This window comes from Alligator mississippiensis, chromosome 8, assembly GCF_030867095.1.
Source record: "Alligator mississippiensis isolate rAllMis1 chromosome 8, rAllMis1, whole genome shotgun sequence".
NCBI lineage: Eukaryota > Metazoa > Chordata > Crocodylia > Alligatoridae > Alligator > Alligator mississippiensis.
This window is the reverse complement of record NC_081831.1, coordinates 71,271,666-71,288,650: the sequence shown is the minus strand read 5'-3', so window position 1 is coordinate 71,288,650 and position 16,985 is coordinate 71,271,666. Positions and strand designations below refer to the sequence as shown.

At 39.6% G+C, this 16,985-nt stretch overlaps 1 protein-coding gene across 4 annotated transcripts in view; it reads right to left on the bottom strand.

Moving 5' to 3' along the window:
- Positions 1–16,779, bottom strand: part of THOC2 (THO complex subunit 2) — an 85,894-nt gene extending 69,115 nt beyond the window's left edge. For 2 of the 4 annotated variants that reach the window (XM_059732834.1, XM_014607185.3), the window contains exons 1-4: positions 16,672–16,779; positions 9,125–9,180; positions 6,236–6,330; positions 3,865–3,916 (exon numbers count right to left, since the gene is read on the bottom strand). In XM_059732834.1, the coding sequence (XP_059588817.1) occupies positions 3,865–3,916; positions 6,236–6,330; positions 9,125–9,180; positions 16,672–16,742 (274 nt within the window). In that variant the 5' untranslated portion in view covers positions 16,743–16,779. The remainder of the gene's footprint in view (positions 1–3,864; positions 3,917–6,235; positions 6,331–9,124; positions 9,181–16,671) is intronic. The other 2 variants (XM_059732835.1, XM_014607186.3) reach the window with 1 other exon arrangement.
- Between the last annotated feature and the right edge of the window lie 206 nt (positions 16,780–16,985).

Sequence of the window (16,985 nt, the reverse complement as noted above, 5' to 3'; positions counted from 1 at the left end):
GACCAAGAGTCCCACGACTGACAGGTAATAATAAGGCATGACTGGATCTAATGTGAAATCTCACAATCATGCATCTTGCTACACATGTGTAGCATAGCAGGATAGGAGATTGTGTGGATCATGCATTAGATCCAATCGTGTCTTTACCAGAATGTGTAGGGGGGGCCTCTGCAATGGATCGAAATGTTCTAACCCCATTCACGAATCAGGTGATAGGACTTGAGGGATTCCAATTTTTTTCAGTTAGTTTTAAAAAGCTAGGAAACAGTACACAATCATACTGTGAAAAAACCAACACATCACAATTATAAGGTCAAATGTTTAAAAGTTAAGGTATGCCAGAATAATCAGCCGATATTTATCTGATTGTGGATATGCCACCCAGGAGCTTGGAAAGTAGTGTCTGGCTGGTAAGTCTGTTGGGGGGAAGGGCATGAGGGGAGGGAAGGGGCATTAGGGGGCAGATTGAGGCCCCCATGGTGAGGGAGGAAGTGGGGCTGGAGCTAGGGCAGGCACTGCCCAGCCGGGGTGAGGCCCGGGACAAAGCCACAAATGGCTTGTTGGGTGGGGGAGGCGGGGAGGAAAGGGAACTTCCACTGCTGCACACCCCCCCAGAGAAGGCATGGGGGCCATGTGTGCCCTGGATCCGTGCGTGGGGCGAGAGCAGACTGCTGCTGTGGGCTTGAGCTGGGGCAGCGCCAGGTTCTTCCTGGAGGGGGGGTTGGGCCAGGGCTGTGCTCAAGGCAGACAGGGTGGCAGCAGCGATGGAAAGAGGGTTTGTTACATTTTGGGGTGGCTGCAGCCCATCCCATAGCCCCCCTTCCAGCACCGCTGCTGCCCAGCTCAGGCTCAGCTACAACCCAAGCTCCCCCTCTTCCCCCCCACCGCAAAGAGTCCAGTGCTACCCCCAGTCTCAGCCTCCAGCAGCTACCCGCCCTCGCCCTGCCCACAGATCCAAGGAGCACATGACCCCCATGCCTCCCTTGGGGGTGCACATAGTGGCGGAAGCCACGCCCCCCCCCCGGAGCCATTCACGGCTCCATCCCACACCTCACTCCGTCCCAGCTGGGCAGCACCTGCAACTGCCTGAGCCCCACTCCCTCCCTCCCTCACCACAGGGGCCCCCCGCAACAGATTTACTGGCTAGACACTGCTCTCCAAGCTTCCAGGCAGCATTCCTGGCCCCCGGCACACTGAGGCTACATACATACACACAGCATTTATTGATAACATTACCAGCTGCATCAGCCAAAACAAGATGATTGCCAATAATGTCAACTGTCCTTTTATTGGTGCCGATATGATATGGACCGATGCATTGGTACACCTTTTAATGAAATTATCGTATTATTTCTGCAGGGCACCAGCCTCATTCAGTACACAGGGAGAAGATCTGGGAATGAATCTAAGCAGTATAGTGAATGGTGAATCTAAGCAGTATAGGGAATGTTGTGTCTAAGAATTTAGCATTATTTGTCACAGAAGTTAAAAGACAGTTAACACAGCATAGGATTGTAGAAAGTAAAAAAATGCTTCCCAGTTCCATGTTGCCATGGAGAGCCTGATTACATTCTAGCCTCCGCCAGAGTTCTTACATGAAGGTAGTCACTTTATCAGTTTGATCACTAGGTCCTGGTATACTATTTGTTATCTGACTTCCCAATTTGAGATGCTAGTCTGCCTGTGGAAGTACTAAGCACTCGCATTGCAAAGGTGGTCAATGGGAACTGTGATCTGAAAGCAAAGTACCATTATTATACCAAGTACTCGAAAAAATTGATACGTGGAATCTGACTCTCTGGGCACCCAAAAATTTGTGGATACTTTACCCTCAATCAAGGTGTCCTTCACTTCATTATTTGTATAACTGAAAGATTACACAGGACCATGCAGTAATTGAGTTCAGTGGGAACTGTGACAATAAATGTACTAATTTTTGTGACTCTGCCCTGAAATACCAAAGTGATGAGCACTATATAAAGGCCATATAAAAGTTAAAAAATTCTGTCTTCAGATAAGGATTGAAGACAACATATTAAATAGGGGTCTATGGATCACTGGGGCAAACAAGCATTGGTAATTACGTAGGTGCTTTCTGGAAATGTACAGGTGTTATGCTTCTACTGGAAGAGTTGCCACATTTTTGGTAGAAACTAGGAGCATACAAACACTATTCCTCTGGGAAAAAAATCTTCCAGTGTCTAAATGGAAGATGTTGCTTGTGCAAGCAAATCTCTTGTGAGAAAGAATGCTCCAGTCCTCCCGCTCCCCACTCCCAGACAGGTCCAGGAGGGTAAGGGAACAGCCGCCACAACTCCTTCCCTCTTCCCCCAACTGAGCACTGCCTAGCTTGGAACTTTTGTTCCACTGCTCCCACAGCTCCCCTCCCTGCTAATCTCCTAGACCAGGGTGATCCTGGGGTTCAAGAGCAATGGAGCAGCCACTGTTCCTCCCATCTTCCCCAGATCACAATCACCCTGCTCTGATGAAAACACAGACAGCAGTGGGAAAGGGGATAGTCACAGGCTGTACACCTGTATGCTCACTCTCTAGGAAAGATTTCTACCAGTATAAATGAACACCTGTTCATGACTTCCATCTTCTATAATGAATGAGGCAAGACTCCCCATGGAAAACCTTATGTGATCATAATTAATTAAAAACTGCATTGCAGTGCATAACAAATGCCATTAAAATTGCACAATCAACCCAAATTCTGACATTTCCTATCCCCTGTGCTCAGCTTTGCAACAGTAATGTGCTTTCAGGCATGCAATATCTTATCTAGGATGTTGAAGGATGGGAGATGGCAAAGGGGAAATAAATAAAGGTCTTATTAAAAACAAGACAAATGATGACTCATCTTTCTATTATAAAATGTAACATAAGAAGTTTTAGAGGATGAAGGGAAGGAAGTTTTTGGTCATCTTATATATTGTAAAAGAACAGCAGAGATTATTTTTTCTGTTGCATATTCTTGTGAAAGTCTGCTCAAATAGCTTACTAACATTTTTCTGCCACTATTTTCCCAGCTGCCCTAAGGTATTTTCAAATAATAGGTAAATCTAAGCCCCACTTCATTAACAACAGTTAACACAAATAATGCTATAGTAGCAGCTTTATTATTTACAAACTGCACTGGTATTACCAGTTTATAACAGCTTTTGGTTAGAAAAAACTGTAATTAAGAGTTCTCATAATCTGTAAAATAATTAATTCTAATAATAATTAATAGCCTACTGATATACATATTTAAAAGCAAACTTGTGTACCTCTCTTTGATACATATGGTATCACTAACTTTAACAAGCCTATGGATTAAATGAGGGCTGCATACTCAGGACAGAAGTTTACATATTGAACTCTTCCTTTGGAGTATTAAAATGAATGTTGGGTGTGAAACTATCACCAAATCTTTGGTACATAGTTAAGAATACTAAAATGGTTAAAGCCAGTAATCTGAATCCCCTTTTTAGAAGTTCGGATTGCCTGATGCACTGCATCAACACATTCTGAATTAGTATTACTGGTAAAAACTTCAAATCTGCTTGTCCAAGTAAACCCCACAATCAGATTTGGGGTAATGGCAACTTGTAAATAATTTATTTGGACCTTGGGAAAGCATGAGAAGTGCTTTTTATATTCTTGTATATTCATTTATAGAAAGAGATGTACTATAACTATGAATTGTTTAAGAATGTGTAGTTGCGATAATGCAGAATACAATATAAACAAATTAATTGCTTTCTTGCACTACTGGCTATACTGAACTGCATTTTAAAAGGCTATTTTCTATGGAGATGCTAAGACAGAAACATTTCCATTAATCTGTTATATCGCTGAAAAGAAATGAAACAAACATACCTAATATGCAGAATACATCAGCAAGAATGGAGGGCATATCTTCCCGAAATTCCTAACAAGAAGGGAAAAATAGTAAGAATAGAAATTCCACTTGCTGCAATTACAATATTTTTAGCCCACAGGTTTAGTAAAGAACCTGACACTTGATAAAAACATAAATTTAAATCTACTAACTTTGCCTATCTTAAGTCAGTGAACTAAAGCAGTTTAATTATAAAATGTTTAATATATAATGATATATGAAAGACCATAACAGCCATTAACAATGGAACTAAAAATATATTAAAAATTGTAAAAATCAATCAATCAATCAATCAATCAATCAATCTTGACAGCTTAAATAAACTCAAGTCTGAAGGCAATACGTTTTAGAAGTGCACTGTATTAGAAATGTCTTTGGTAAAGATTGAAAAGACACTTCAGTGCCTGCTGTCAGGTGCTTCCAGGAAGGGAAACAACTTTGGGAACCACATTTTCCATAACCACCCAGCAGAAAGATATAGGACTACACACGTAAAATTTCCCAGAATTCAGTAAACACTTCAAAGGCCATGATTTGGTAAATGACATTTTGCTTTTCACCAGAGGATCCTCAATATATTTTCTATAACTACCTTTTTTTGTTTTGTTTTAGGAAATTGCTGATTACAGCGCATTTTAACTGAACGGATGATTTTAACTGAACAGTTTACGTGAAAAAGGAGAAGTTAAAAAAGCAACCCTGACCACCAAAACAAAACAAAACTGTTCTCTCTCCAACAGACTCAACCTTGTTGAAGTCAATCCACAACATCTGTGTCACTGATAATGGAACTGAGCATGCCTATATTAAGTAGGATGGAATAAGTCTATCTAGAATACTAGAAAAAATAAATGGTGATACAGGTTTTAATAATCAATAATTTAAGGACTGCAAGACCAGAAAATAATTCACTGCCAAAAGTTGCCATTTTTAACCCAGTTATCACTAGACTTGAGGGAGTGGTTTCATTCTTCATATAACATTTCAAATGAGTCAGTCATGATGTTTAAAGAAATGTTTAATGCATCCTAACCTTTTTAGTATCACTAGCAATCACTTTCATAATGCTACTATTGCTTAACGGAAATCAAAGAGCGATCTTAAATTCTTGACAGGACTTAGCAAGCAGATGCAATAAAACATTCTGTCCTTTGAACATTTCTCTCCCTTGCTCCCATGTTCTATTTTCTTAAAAATTTCTACTCAGCTTCCTCATCTGCTCTTTTCCTGAGCAGAAGTCTGTTCAGAATTAACTTTAACAGTTTCATTTACTTTACAGATGAAGAAAGGTGACAACTTCCTATAAATAAACTTAAACATCCCAGACATGAGAAATATAGTTCATATTAGTTTTCTGCTGAAAAAAGCAGGAACTGACAACCTCAACAAGTTCTACTCCAACTGAAAGATGTATCTGTAATTTTGGTTTCTCCGACTAAGGTTCAGCAGTACTTTCATTAAAAAAAAAAAAAAAAAATCAAAACCAACATAGTGTAGTACATGCACAATTCTCTGTCTTTGAAAAGAATATGAAAGTATGAATCATAAGTGGCAGATATTACTTACAAACTGCTTAATGCCATACTGGAGAAGATTCATATATTACGGTAATAAAAGTAATATAAGGAACTTAGATAAAGTAAAAGAAAGTTGGGCTGGACATAAAATCATGGGAATTAAGAAAGAATCCCTCACCAATTCAGTAAATGTTTGAAGAAAAAGAAATGGAAAAGTAGGAAGGAAAATTATATCTCCCTTCAAATTTTTAACATGTATTAAACAATTTAAAGGCACTGTTTAAAGCAGTGAATTTTTAAAAAGCAATTTAATGCATGTTTACACAGGCACATTGCACTGTTTCATCCCATATGCCAAGAAGAGGCTATATATATATATATATATATATATATATATATATATATATATATAGTGTTTCATTTTAGAAATCAGACTTGGAGAAGACATTAGGGAGCATAATATTCATACTGGTCCAGCAAGTCAAATACAAATGGATAATGATCATAAAAACACCATGGGCTGACCGAAACTACCATAAATTAAAAAAAAAATCTTTAAAAAAGTGAAAGAGCAATTGCTCCTTACATTAAAAGCCAACTGAAAAATATTAAGTTTAGGGACTCTAATTTTAAAGTCACATCCAATAAGGAAAGAGGATACAATTGTTACAGAACATCTATCCAATTTACTTACAATGTTAAGGCTAAAAATAACTTCATTAAAAAGTTAAGGAATTAAACTTGCACATGTGGTCCGTATTTACACCAACTTTGCATAAGCAACAAGGCTAAATAAAATACTCAAAAGTAAATAGCAAAACTAGATACTTACTATGACATCACTGAGAACATTAGCAGCTTGGTCATGCTTTAGGTTTCCCCTGACAACATGATATGCAAGCTCATATAGAGCCTGCTGGATGTCTGCTAAACATAAAAGAGTTTAAGAACAGGTTAAATAATCTGTGGTTTAGCTCTTCGGTACTTCTAACAAGGATACTATAGTTAATGATCAGAGAGAATTTGCTGCTGCTGTTTTTTTTAAATCTCCTTCAACCATAAGCTTATTTGTGAATTTGTAACTAGAACTTCCAACTGAGAAGTGGACTCTCAATGGTCAAGGCACTGTACAACTGCACAGTGAAAAATGGTCTTTTACCTAGAGCTGCATTCTGAAAGAGTTCTCAAGATCATGGATCTTCTTAATCTAACCCAACTAAACCAATCAGTTTGGGATCGCAAACCTCTAACCTAAAGTTATGTTAACAGTGAAATGGCTTACTTTCAGGGTTGGGCAAAAAAATCCTCTAAAAAAATGTTTAACTTTGACACAGTACTTTTTAGGGGTGCATCGATAAAGATTTTCTTAGCTGATACCAATGGCCGATTTATTAACCAGTTATATCGGCCAATGCTGAGCCAATAGCCAATTTACAGGAATGCAGTCAAGCAGCTTGGAGAACAGCATCTGGACAATAAGTCTGTGAAGGTAAGGGGCAGGGAGGAAGGAAGAAAAGGGACATGGGCAGATGAACGGTGAGGAAGGAAGTGGGGCAGGGGCAAGCGCTGCCCACCCAGAGTGGTGAATGCGAGTCCAGGAGCAGAACAGAGCTGCGCATGGCTTGTCCAGGGGTGTGCAGGGGAGTGGGGGCAGCTCCCTGCCACTGCGTGCACCCTCTGAGGGAGACATGCGGGCACGTGCCCCCTGGATTTGTGCACAGTGAGCAGGCTGTCCACTGCAGGCTCAGGGCCGGGGGCTGCAACGGCCTCTTCCCCACAAGGGGCTGACTTGGGCCGCACTGGGAGGAGTGGCTATGGAGTGGCTACATGTAATTATGGGATCGTTATAGCCCATGCCATAGCCACCCCTCCCAGCACCACCCCAAACACAGCCATGGCCTAGCTCCCCTGCCAGGAAGAGGCTGGTGCAGCCTCTGGCCCCAAGCCCACTGTGAGCAGCATGCCCTCACCCCATGCACAAATCCGAGGGGGAAACATGCCCCCATGCCTTCCCCGGAGGTGTGCACAGCAGCAGCGAGCCTTCTTCTCTTCCCCACCACGCCCTCCCTCCCAACCTACCCACACCCTCCCAGATGAGCCGCCGAGGGCTCTGTCCTACTCCCAGGGTTACATTCACTGCCCTGGCAGGGCAGCACCTGCCCCTGCCCCATTCCCTTCCTCACCACGGGGATCTCAAGATATCATCCCCCACTCCACCTCCCCCCCACAGACTTACCAGCAGGAGGCAGCTCTCCAAGCTGCCTGGCTGCATTCCTGACAGTGCACTTGCTGCAGCTGTGTGCACGCACACGGCGTTTATCGGTGGCATTATCAGCTACACCAGTCAAAAATATCAATCGCCAAGGTTAATTTCCCCTTTATTGGTGCCAATCTGATATGCCACCAATATATCAGTGCACTTCTAATATTTTTAATGACGGAACTCCAATTCATCAAGGTTTAAATCAATCTCTAAAAAACGGAAATCAAGATGACACTAATGTGGAGGATATTCAACATTACCCTACTACATATTTCTTTCACCTTCTTTTGAAGTGCATAGTAATGGTCATCATCAGAAACACAGTCATGAACCTCAAGTAGAAGCCAGCACAGCAACTGCTATCCTCTGAGTCTCTAGTTTGAATCATTTATTGGTAGTATTACGATTACAACTGTACATTTTGTTTGAACTTCAAATGCTTAATTACTTCCCAGAATCTAATTAGGTTTTTCAGGCAAGAGCAAACATAAAATAAGCTCCTAAACTGGGTAAAATTCAGGGAAAGTTTGAAATTCAAATTTACTGGTGGGGGGAGGGGGAGAAAAAAATCAATACAGGAAAGGGATTGCCTAGAATTCAACAGATTTTAAGGCCATTAAGCTTACAAAGCTTAAAACAATGTCTTATGCTAGACAGACATGGGGACTATTTTTTGTAATTTTAATTATTTTTTAAGAGTAAATGATTTAATTCAACTAAGTTATTTATAATGACCCTTTGCTTTTCACAATAAAGAATTCCCTCTGCTTTTATAGTTTCCTAAAACTACTCCTCTAACGAGATCCCCAGACGTCATCCAAACAAAGCAAACACCTTCATGGTCTCAGTTACGTGGAGCAGCTTCTTCCAAGGGAGGAGAGCAGAAATGAAACAAATATGCAATTTCTCTCACTTATGTTTCAAAACTGTTGCTATCGTTTGTTACTGGCCATTTTAGTTATCCAAATTCTATGTTTAAATTTAATTTTTTCCCCTCCTGGAATTTGGAACTGAGAATTATTTCTCAACATTCAGTAAACTGAATACATGCACGAATGTTTGCTCTCTGAATTACGTAGCTACCTCGATACATGTCAAGAATTTCTTGCACACAAATTTGAGAGAGAACATTTGTTGAGGGAACAGTTGTTTTCTAAAAAACGAAAGCCGTGTGTCCGGAACTTGGCACTGAACAGGAAGGATAGTTTCCTTCTTCTCTAACCCATGGACTAGAATAGTTGTCTACCACTAGCTTGGCATTGCTCTCTCATCAGGATTTGGGGTACAGTGAAACTGTGCAAGTAACTTTTGCTATTTGTATATTTTCCCTCCTTAGAGTGCATTAATAATCACAGAAGTCACAAAGGCACATGTACCCATGGAACGATTGGATTTTATACACATATCCTCTACAAGATTATTGAAGCTTTCTTTCAAGAAGAAAAAAAATCAGTTTACCTCTGAAATTCATATCATGGCTTTTACTGTCACTGAGAGTGCGGCATAGCTGCAAACTGAAATAAGAGAAATATTGTTTGAAATTCAAATTACAAAAATCAGGACCAAATGTCAGCTACAAAAATGCACTGCCCCATACACTTGGATAATACTGACTATAAAATAAGTTCAAAACTGAACAGAAAATTTGATAACAAAGCTAGAACAGTCAGTGTTGAACAACAGGATCTCCCTCCAATATACAACCAGGGCTTCCAGACCTCATCTTTATACTTTCTCAGTTTCAGTAGCAGAAAACTGAGAAATTAAGGCAACATAAAGACATAAATGAAGGCAAGGGAATATTACGTTAACACATGATTAAACAATGACAAGCAGGTAGCCTTGTGATGGATGTTATTGAACTGTGAACCATATGAATACCTAGAATGTGTTTATTTTTTAATACAAAAGTACCAGCATGATTTCCTTATGAACATTTTCAGTAAGCACACTGATAAAGCCTTTATGTTTACCTGAAATTAAAAATATAGAAAGAGAAGTACGTACTGATCAGTTTTACCCTCTAAATGCCCACAGTATTTTGTAGAAATGCATTAAAGAAAATGCAAGTCTACCCAAACAGCTTTCTAAATTGTCATTGTATCCTGTATGCATTGTAAAAAACAAAAATGGATGGTGGATGATAAAAAAAAAAATCATCTTAAAATATGCACAGTGTTAATTGAAATGTCTGTGCAACAGACTTTTGCAGACAAGCCAGATTTTGATTCAAGGAAGTTCCTCAAGGCAGCAGTGATCACATGTTCTCATTGAGACATCAGGCTTTAGGATTGTAATTTATATTTAAAAGCAGCAACCTACGAATAAAATGGTAACTCTCTACATTTATAAAACTATAAAAAAGACTACACACATCAGATTCCTGACATTTCATGAAACACACACATGTTAAACTTACAAGTCCTTGTATGGTACATCCCACTCCAACATTTTTTAGGAATGTGAACAATGAATCAGTCCTATGCCATTTCTCTGTAGTAGAAGGTATAATTATGATATTCTCTCCTACTGGAAATTATCACTGTATTCTCTTAGTTGATTTATATAAACCTATATATATTCTTCTAGTTGATTTATATAAACCTATATGGTGAAATACTAACAATGCCTGATATCATGACAACAATAACACTATTTTTTTTTTTTTTAAACAGAGAGCTCCTTTAGCAAGTAGCCAGTCAGTTATGTTGTTTGTAACCAGTATACCACTGCCTTGCAATCTGGCCCAAACAGCTGTTCCATCAATCAAAGGAAACCATTTAACAACCAAAAGGTGTACATGCTGAGTAAGGCATTAAGAAAATGGCTAGTTTCATATTTAAATATAATGCAAGCAGCAGGCACAGAGAGCAACTACGTTGTAGGAGCTTTGCTGCTGCAAAAAGTGAGAGTCTACCCCAAACTGTCTTACAGTTACAGAACAGAATACAATAGATTGTTTCTAACTTAATCCACAACATATATGGAAGTCTAGCTCTAAAGGTAGTTGAAAGGGCGGTCTATTTTATTCTTTCACCACTGCTGATTTTTTTTCTATTCATTATAAAACTAAGATCAATAGGTTTTTTAAATTTTTACAGAAAATGGTACATCAAGCATACTATTTTTAAGTCATTAGATCTCAATCTAATCTAGGCCTACTTAAGTTTTTCTTAAATGCTACATGCATTCACTGCTATGCTCTGTTTAAAGCTAATGAAATTAAATTCTAGATCTGACAACAGGATTCATTTGGGCAAACCTTCAGCCCACACACGCAAAGGTTTTCTGACATTAGCAATGACAAGTCACAACTGTACTGTTAATAGGTCCTACCAGACCAAAGCATACCTAATTCAGGAGTAAGGATTTCAATTTGTTCTGTACAGGCAGCAGTAAATTCTTCCCAAATAATCAGGACACTAAGAATAATATTGTGTGCAGAAGCAGAAACCCGATTTTTAATCTCCATCTCACAGAGTATTCACAGATAAAGACTACAACATAAACATGAAGCCTCAACATCAATCATATTCTACCACCATCAAACCGACTTATACATTGAAAAGAAACTATATACAAAGAACTCCTTATTACAACAGCAACTTAGATTGTTAAAATAAAAACAAAATATCCCACAATTTCTTTTTAGCACTTACTAGCTACAAAACTCTCTTCTGAGGAACTGTCTACATGGAAAAGTTATACCAGTAAATTTAAACCAGAATGATCCTACCATGTAGGGGCTCTTGCTCCAACAGAGAAGCCTTTTATTCAAATTAGGTTACAATGTCTGGGAGGAGTTTGAGCTAAAATGAAAATAAAATTTATTTTCGTGGGGTTTTTTTACTAGAGCAAGAGCATTCCAGAGAGAGCAGGGAAGTGGGTGGTAAATAAAACTTCCCCTTGTAGACAAAGTCTAAGACACTGAAAATACAAACCAGGTCACATCTACACTAGTATTGCTCTACCAGCATAAATATACCAAAGTATTTCTAGTGTGAGCAAATGCACACCAGAAAAGCTACTCTTTGGATAGGGAGAGCAGTACATACAAAAAGCCATGCTAGAAGTGAAGTTTTACCCACATCCCTGAATTTGACATCTTTGAGCACCCTAAATTTAAGAACACTTTAAAATGAAAACATACTAAGCACCATAGTATTTTTTTCTTTTTTTAATGTTAAGAAGAAGAAAGCAAATGGAGAAAGGAGCAAGGCCTGGGCCAACAGAAGGCATATATAGCAAGAACAGAGTCCAGAAGCTGCAAAGATGCCATGAAAATTGCACATAACGGCCTGGTTTAAATGATGTCAACAAAATTGGTTACTTTTATGGTTAAGGAACACAGGAGACAAAGCATAAGTCAAATAAATGCAATGAACGCAAGACAGATAAAAGCCCTTTCTAAGGAAATTTTTAAATGTGTAAATTATTTTAAAATAACTGAATAGCATAAATAATGTAAGACCTAGTGTCACTATTAAAGTGATGCACCTCATTATTTTTTTAGGGACTGACAATCCAAAATAGTCCCCCCCACAAAAAAAAATTCCCCCCCAATACACCTATACCAAAGAGCTGTATTGCAAGAACATATTACATATGTAGTGTGAAAGAGATATAAGGTTTACAGGAGATCAAAGGTGGGTGTGAGGGTGGGGGAAGGTGGAATAAACAATCTTTTTTAATACTCAAACCCAAAAGTTTTCTCCAACTAGGTCAATTTTAACCTTGTGTTTTTATGTAACAAAAGTTAAGTAAATATTGAAGGGACTAAAGCCAAGACTTTTGGAACAAAAAGCCAAGTATTTTAATATTTTTTTTATGCTTTAAAAGGAAAGTAGGTCTCACTTCAATTTACTGGTACTGCCTCCAACCAGTGCACACAAACATTAAACCCCCTTAGGAATTTTTTATAATTTTTGTAGTGCATTGAACAAATCTAAAGTCTATCCATGCTTTCATTCCACTAAAGCATGTGTTCATTCATTTGCAACAGGTCTTAAAACTGTATTATACATTTTGAATTTAACTTAAAAATCAGAAGACTCAGTAATTTCAAAAAATAAAACCCACAGACTCCCTGAGGAACAATACTAAGGGATAGGGTAGTCTCTTTAATGATACCATGAACACAGACAGAACCATGAACTTTGTAAGAAGATGTCAGCAGTCCTTATAAATAACTTTCTATCTACAGATCTCAAGTCTTTTAGAGAGAATTGTTATCTCCATGTTACAGGCAAATATGAAGAACAGAAGTGAAGGCTACAGAGGCAGAATTGGACTCAGACTTCTTAGCACAAAATACAATGTCCTATCCACTGAAAAACACTCCTGCCTACCCTGAAGAAAAATTGTGTATGGAAATAATCAACAGAAAGGTCCTAAACCTACAAAGATACGTAACTTTACTTTTGCGGGTAGTCCTTTTGTCAACACAGTAACAGCATAGCTCTTCTACGTAGAATGGCAGAGCTGGGACCAGAACTCTGTTTTTCTGACCCTTAGTACTGTGCATAAAGCACTAACCAAGACTATTCATACTCTTCCTGTGAGTGGTCACAGACAAGCTTAAGGTGTCTGCAGGATGGATTCTCAAACACTGGACTCAAAGGGTTGATAAATTATTTTAGTTTATTTTGAAGATGAACAAAATGCATAAGCTGCTGGCCAAAGAAGGCTTATTAAAGCTACACTGAAAGAGCAGGATACATTGTAGCCTATCAGAAAACAAATCAAGATGCCATTATTCATATTTATTATTTGAGTCATGTCCAGAAGTCCCAGTTACAGAGCAGGATCTCACTGTGCTAGGTGCTGTACAGATACAGTGCAGCAAAAAAGCAGTCTCTAAGCCAGTGAGCTCACAATTTAAAGACAAGATACATATACAGATGAAAAAGTTCAAGGAGACAATACTGGTCAGCTCAACAGGAAAACTGCCAGAGACGGACTGAGCCAAACAGCATAGAAAATGTAAAGAGGACATACTATTACATGTCAGAAATTAGCTCATTAAAACAAGCTTACTTTTTTTTACTACTCTAAATAATAATTTTAAAACATGGATGCCTGTGACCACTCAGACTACTCCATGTGATATTATTACGCTAAATAGCGACAATCCACAGATACGTCCAGAATTGTTATCATCAGTTACCTGATGTCAGTGCTAAAGTTAATATTACTTTTCTTTAAAATATACAAAATTTATAGGTGATTATATAGTTCAAAACAGTTTACAGGTGCTGCATTTTGGAGCGTATTAGAACGCTCCATTGTCACATTTGGCATTTTTGCTTATCAAAACAAGTTAAAAACAAAAGTTTTTGTAGCTGTAGAAGCTAAGATAATGTTATAAGAGCCATCAACATATAAGTTCTAGATCTAGAGCATAACAGATCCCTACCCTTTTATTCAATGTTATATATGAGAAAGCACCAACCCCCACTCAGTTTCAAAGAATAACTAACTGACTACTACCTCCTTGCTAGAAGTTATGGAAAGCAAGCAAAGAGACAGAATCAACAAGAAGTGGTCACAGTCAAAACACTAAGCAAGACGAACTGTTCACCCTGCTTCAGTTTAGCAATTAAGGTCACCAATTTACAGCATATGAAGTAACATATTTAGATAACTAATAACTTCACTAACATACCATTTCAAACTGATTTTGTCAGACTTCATATGCTACCCTACAGACAAGCAATTAAAATTGTCCTGTCTACCCTCAGCTTTTCTTCCTGTTGACCAACTCTTGGTCATCTTGTTCATTTCTGGTTTTTCGTTAAGTAAAGGCTGATATTTTGCATTTCTTGTGAGAGGTCTCATCATGTTTAAATACAGAATTCCAAACTGCTTGGAAACTAAAAGCCTCCTCTTAAAAAAATAAACTAAAGATCTGTCACTTAACTTTACCTGCTAGAATTGTAAGGTTAATCCTTGTTATACCTCTCTCTTTTTCCTACCGTTACACAATTTAATTTAATTCAGTCAGTGGTTCCCGAATGTTTTGAACCATCATATTGACCCTCAAAATTTCACATGCCATCCACCCTTTACGAGCAAACTTTTAACTGAAAAGAGAGCAAAAGCAGTGCAGTGCAATTTAGGAGCCTTAAATTTAAGCTGCAAGCTCTTTTAAAGCTGAAATCATGTCTTCAAATAGAAATAAAATAGAACTGCATTTGGAAAACTGATTGAGTTACTAATCCTTCATCTCTAGTATTATTTTATTTTGGAGTGTCAACACATTCAATAATTAATTTTGTTAGCAGAGGTGGTAAATCAGTGTTTCAAAATGATAGCAGTTTCTGAAATCACTTGGTAAAGACTTTAAACAAAACCAGACTTTTTCATTGTTCACTGAATCTTCACAAATATTTGATTGTCTTTTTTCACTTTAAAAAAAGTTTTACACACGTTTAAAACACTGGATGAAACTATGTTGTACAACCTCATTACCCAAGCACACAGATAATCAGAGATCACTTTCAGTTTAAGGGGTCTTTTTTAAAGGAGTCCTTAAACACAGTTGCCAAACAAAATTTAAACACAGTTTAAACGCTGTCCCAGTTAAACTGGTATATCATCGTGAATGGACCAAAATCTTGTATACATGTTATCTGCAAGTACCAAGGGTTAGGTTAGAGTACATTTTAAAAAGTTAAGACAAACTAGTGTGTGTTAAACAAATGGCCTACAATTTGAGCTCTTCAGTAGGCAAAGGCCGGGCTAACCTGATCTCTTCAACAGCAACTGCTGAAAATTCAACTGATGCACAATCTTAAAATAATTATAATGAAGATATGATCACGTCAAGTCAGTTAGCTCAATATCGAGTCATATGAAACAGCTCCTAACTCAAATGGATGACTTAAAGCAGCAGTTCCCAATGTGTGGTACATAGCAGACAACCCGTCAGCGGTACATGTTAACAGATGTACTATAATTACTTCATATTTTAACATGCATTTTTTATATATGGTACGCATTAAGAGATGTACTATAATTACTTCATATTTTAACATGCATTTTTTATATATGGTACGCATTAAGAGATGTACTATAATTACTTCATATTTACTTCATATTATAACATGCGTTTTTATCTATATGGTACGCATTAAGAGATGTACTATAATTATATCATAATATGTATTTTATAGAAATACGACGAAACTTTGCTTGTGGTACTTAAGGTCGAACTGAAAAATGTGCTGGGTGGTACTTAAGGTTGTATTGTTTTAAATCGGTGGTGTGCTGTCAGAGTTTGGGAACAGCAGATTTAAAGTGTAAGTATATCTACATCTACGCTTTTTATGCAACCAGGTGGGCTATACCCATTCGTAAGCATCTCTCTATCCACTTTTCTCCTCCACCGACAGCAGAACATAAGCGATCTGTAACAAAAGGGCCGCAAACCTATCTACCCCAGGACATAATCCGGCTCAATCTGATTATGAATTCAGCTGTCAAGACGTAATCCAAAACAGGGGAAGCTAAAAAGTAATTTGAACTTTAGCGTCGCTTTAGACTCCGAGTGCTGCCAGAGACCTACGATTTCTCCCTCGTCTAGTTTTTTGGTCTCCCCAAAACAAAAAAAGTTTGGACGGGACCAGGACTCGCACAATGCAGGGACCTGACGACCAGGCTACTCCTCCCCCCTCCAAAATGGAGGCAGGGCGAGCCAGCCGCGCCCCCTTCCCCTCACCTGGGGGGCAGGCGGGGGCGGGCAGAGAAGCAAGCCGGGGGCGAGGGGGAAGGGGGGCAAGGGGCTTCCTAAAAAGAGCCGCGCGCGTTTGGCCGCGAGCGTCTGGTCCGGGTGGTGACACCAGGGGGCTGCTCAGAAACACAATGAAACGCAGCTGCGATATCCGGGCGCCCCCGCCCCGCGCAGCTCCGCTGGCCTCGGCACAAGGGCAGAGGCCGCTGCCGGGGAGGGGCGGAGAGGAGCCGGGGAGCCCGGCCGCGCAGGGGAGGCAGCGGCCCGCACTCACAACTCGCTCTTGCCCGCTTTCTCCCAGTTCTTTATCCAGTCGGCAGGGAGCGCCGCCGCCGCCGCCGCCATCTTCCCCGTGTGGCGCCGAGAGCCCGGATGGGCAGCGACGGCCGGGGTCAGAGGCCGGCCGCGGGGCACGCCGGGAAGCGCGCGCGGGGCACGCCGGGAGCCGCCGCTCCCGCCTCCCCGCCAATGCCGCGGGTTCGAGCCCCGCGCTCGTGCCGTGGTGTTCCCGCCTCCGAAGTGCGGCCGAGATGCGAGTGACGGCGGCGTCTTTTCAGTTGGATGCTATGATCTTTCCAGCGGGGGGAG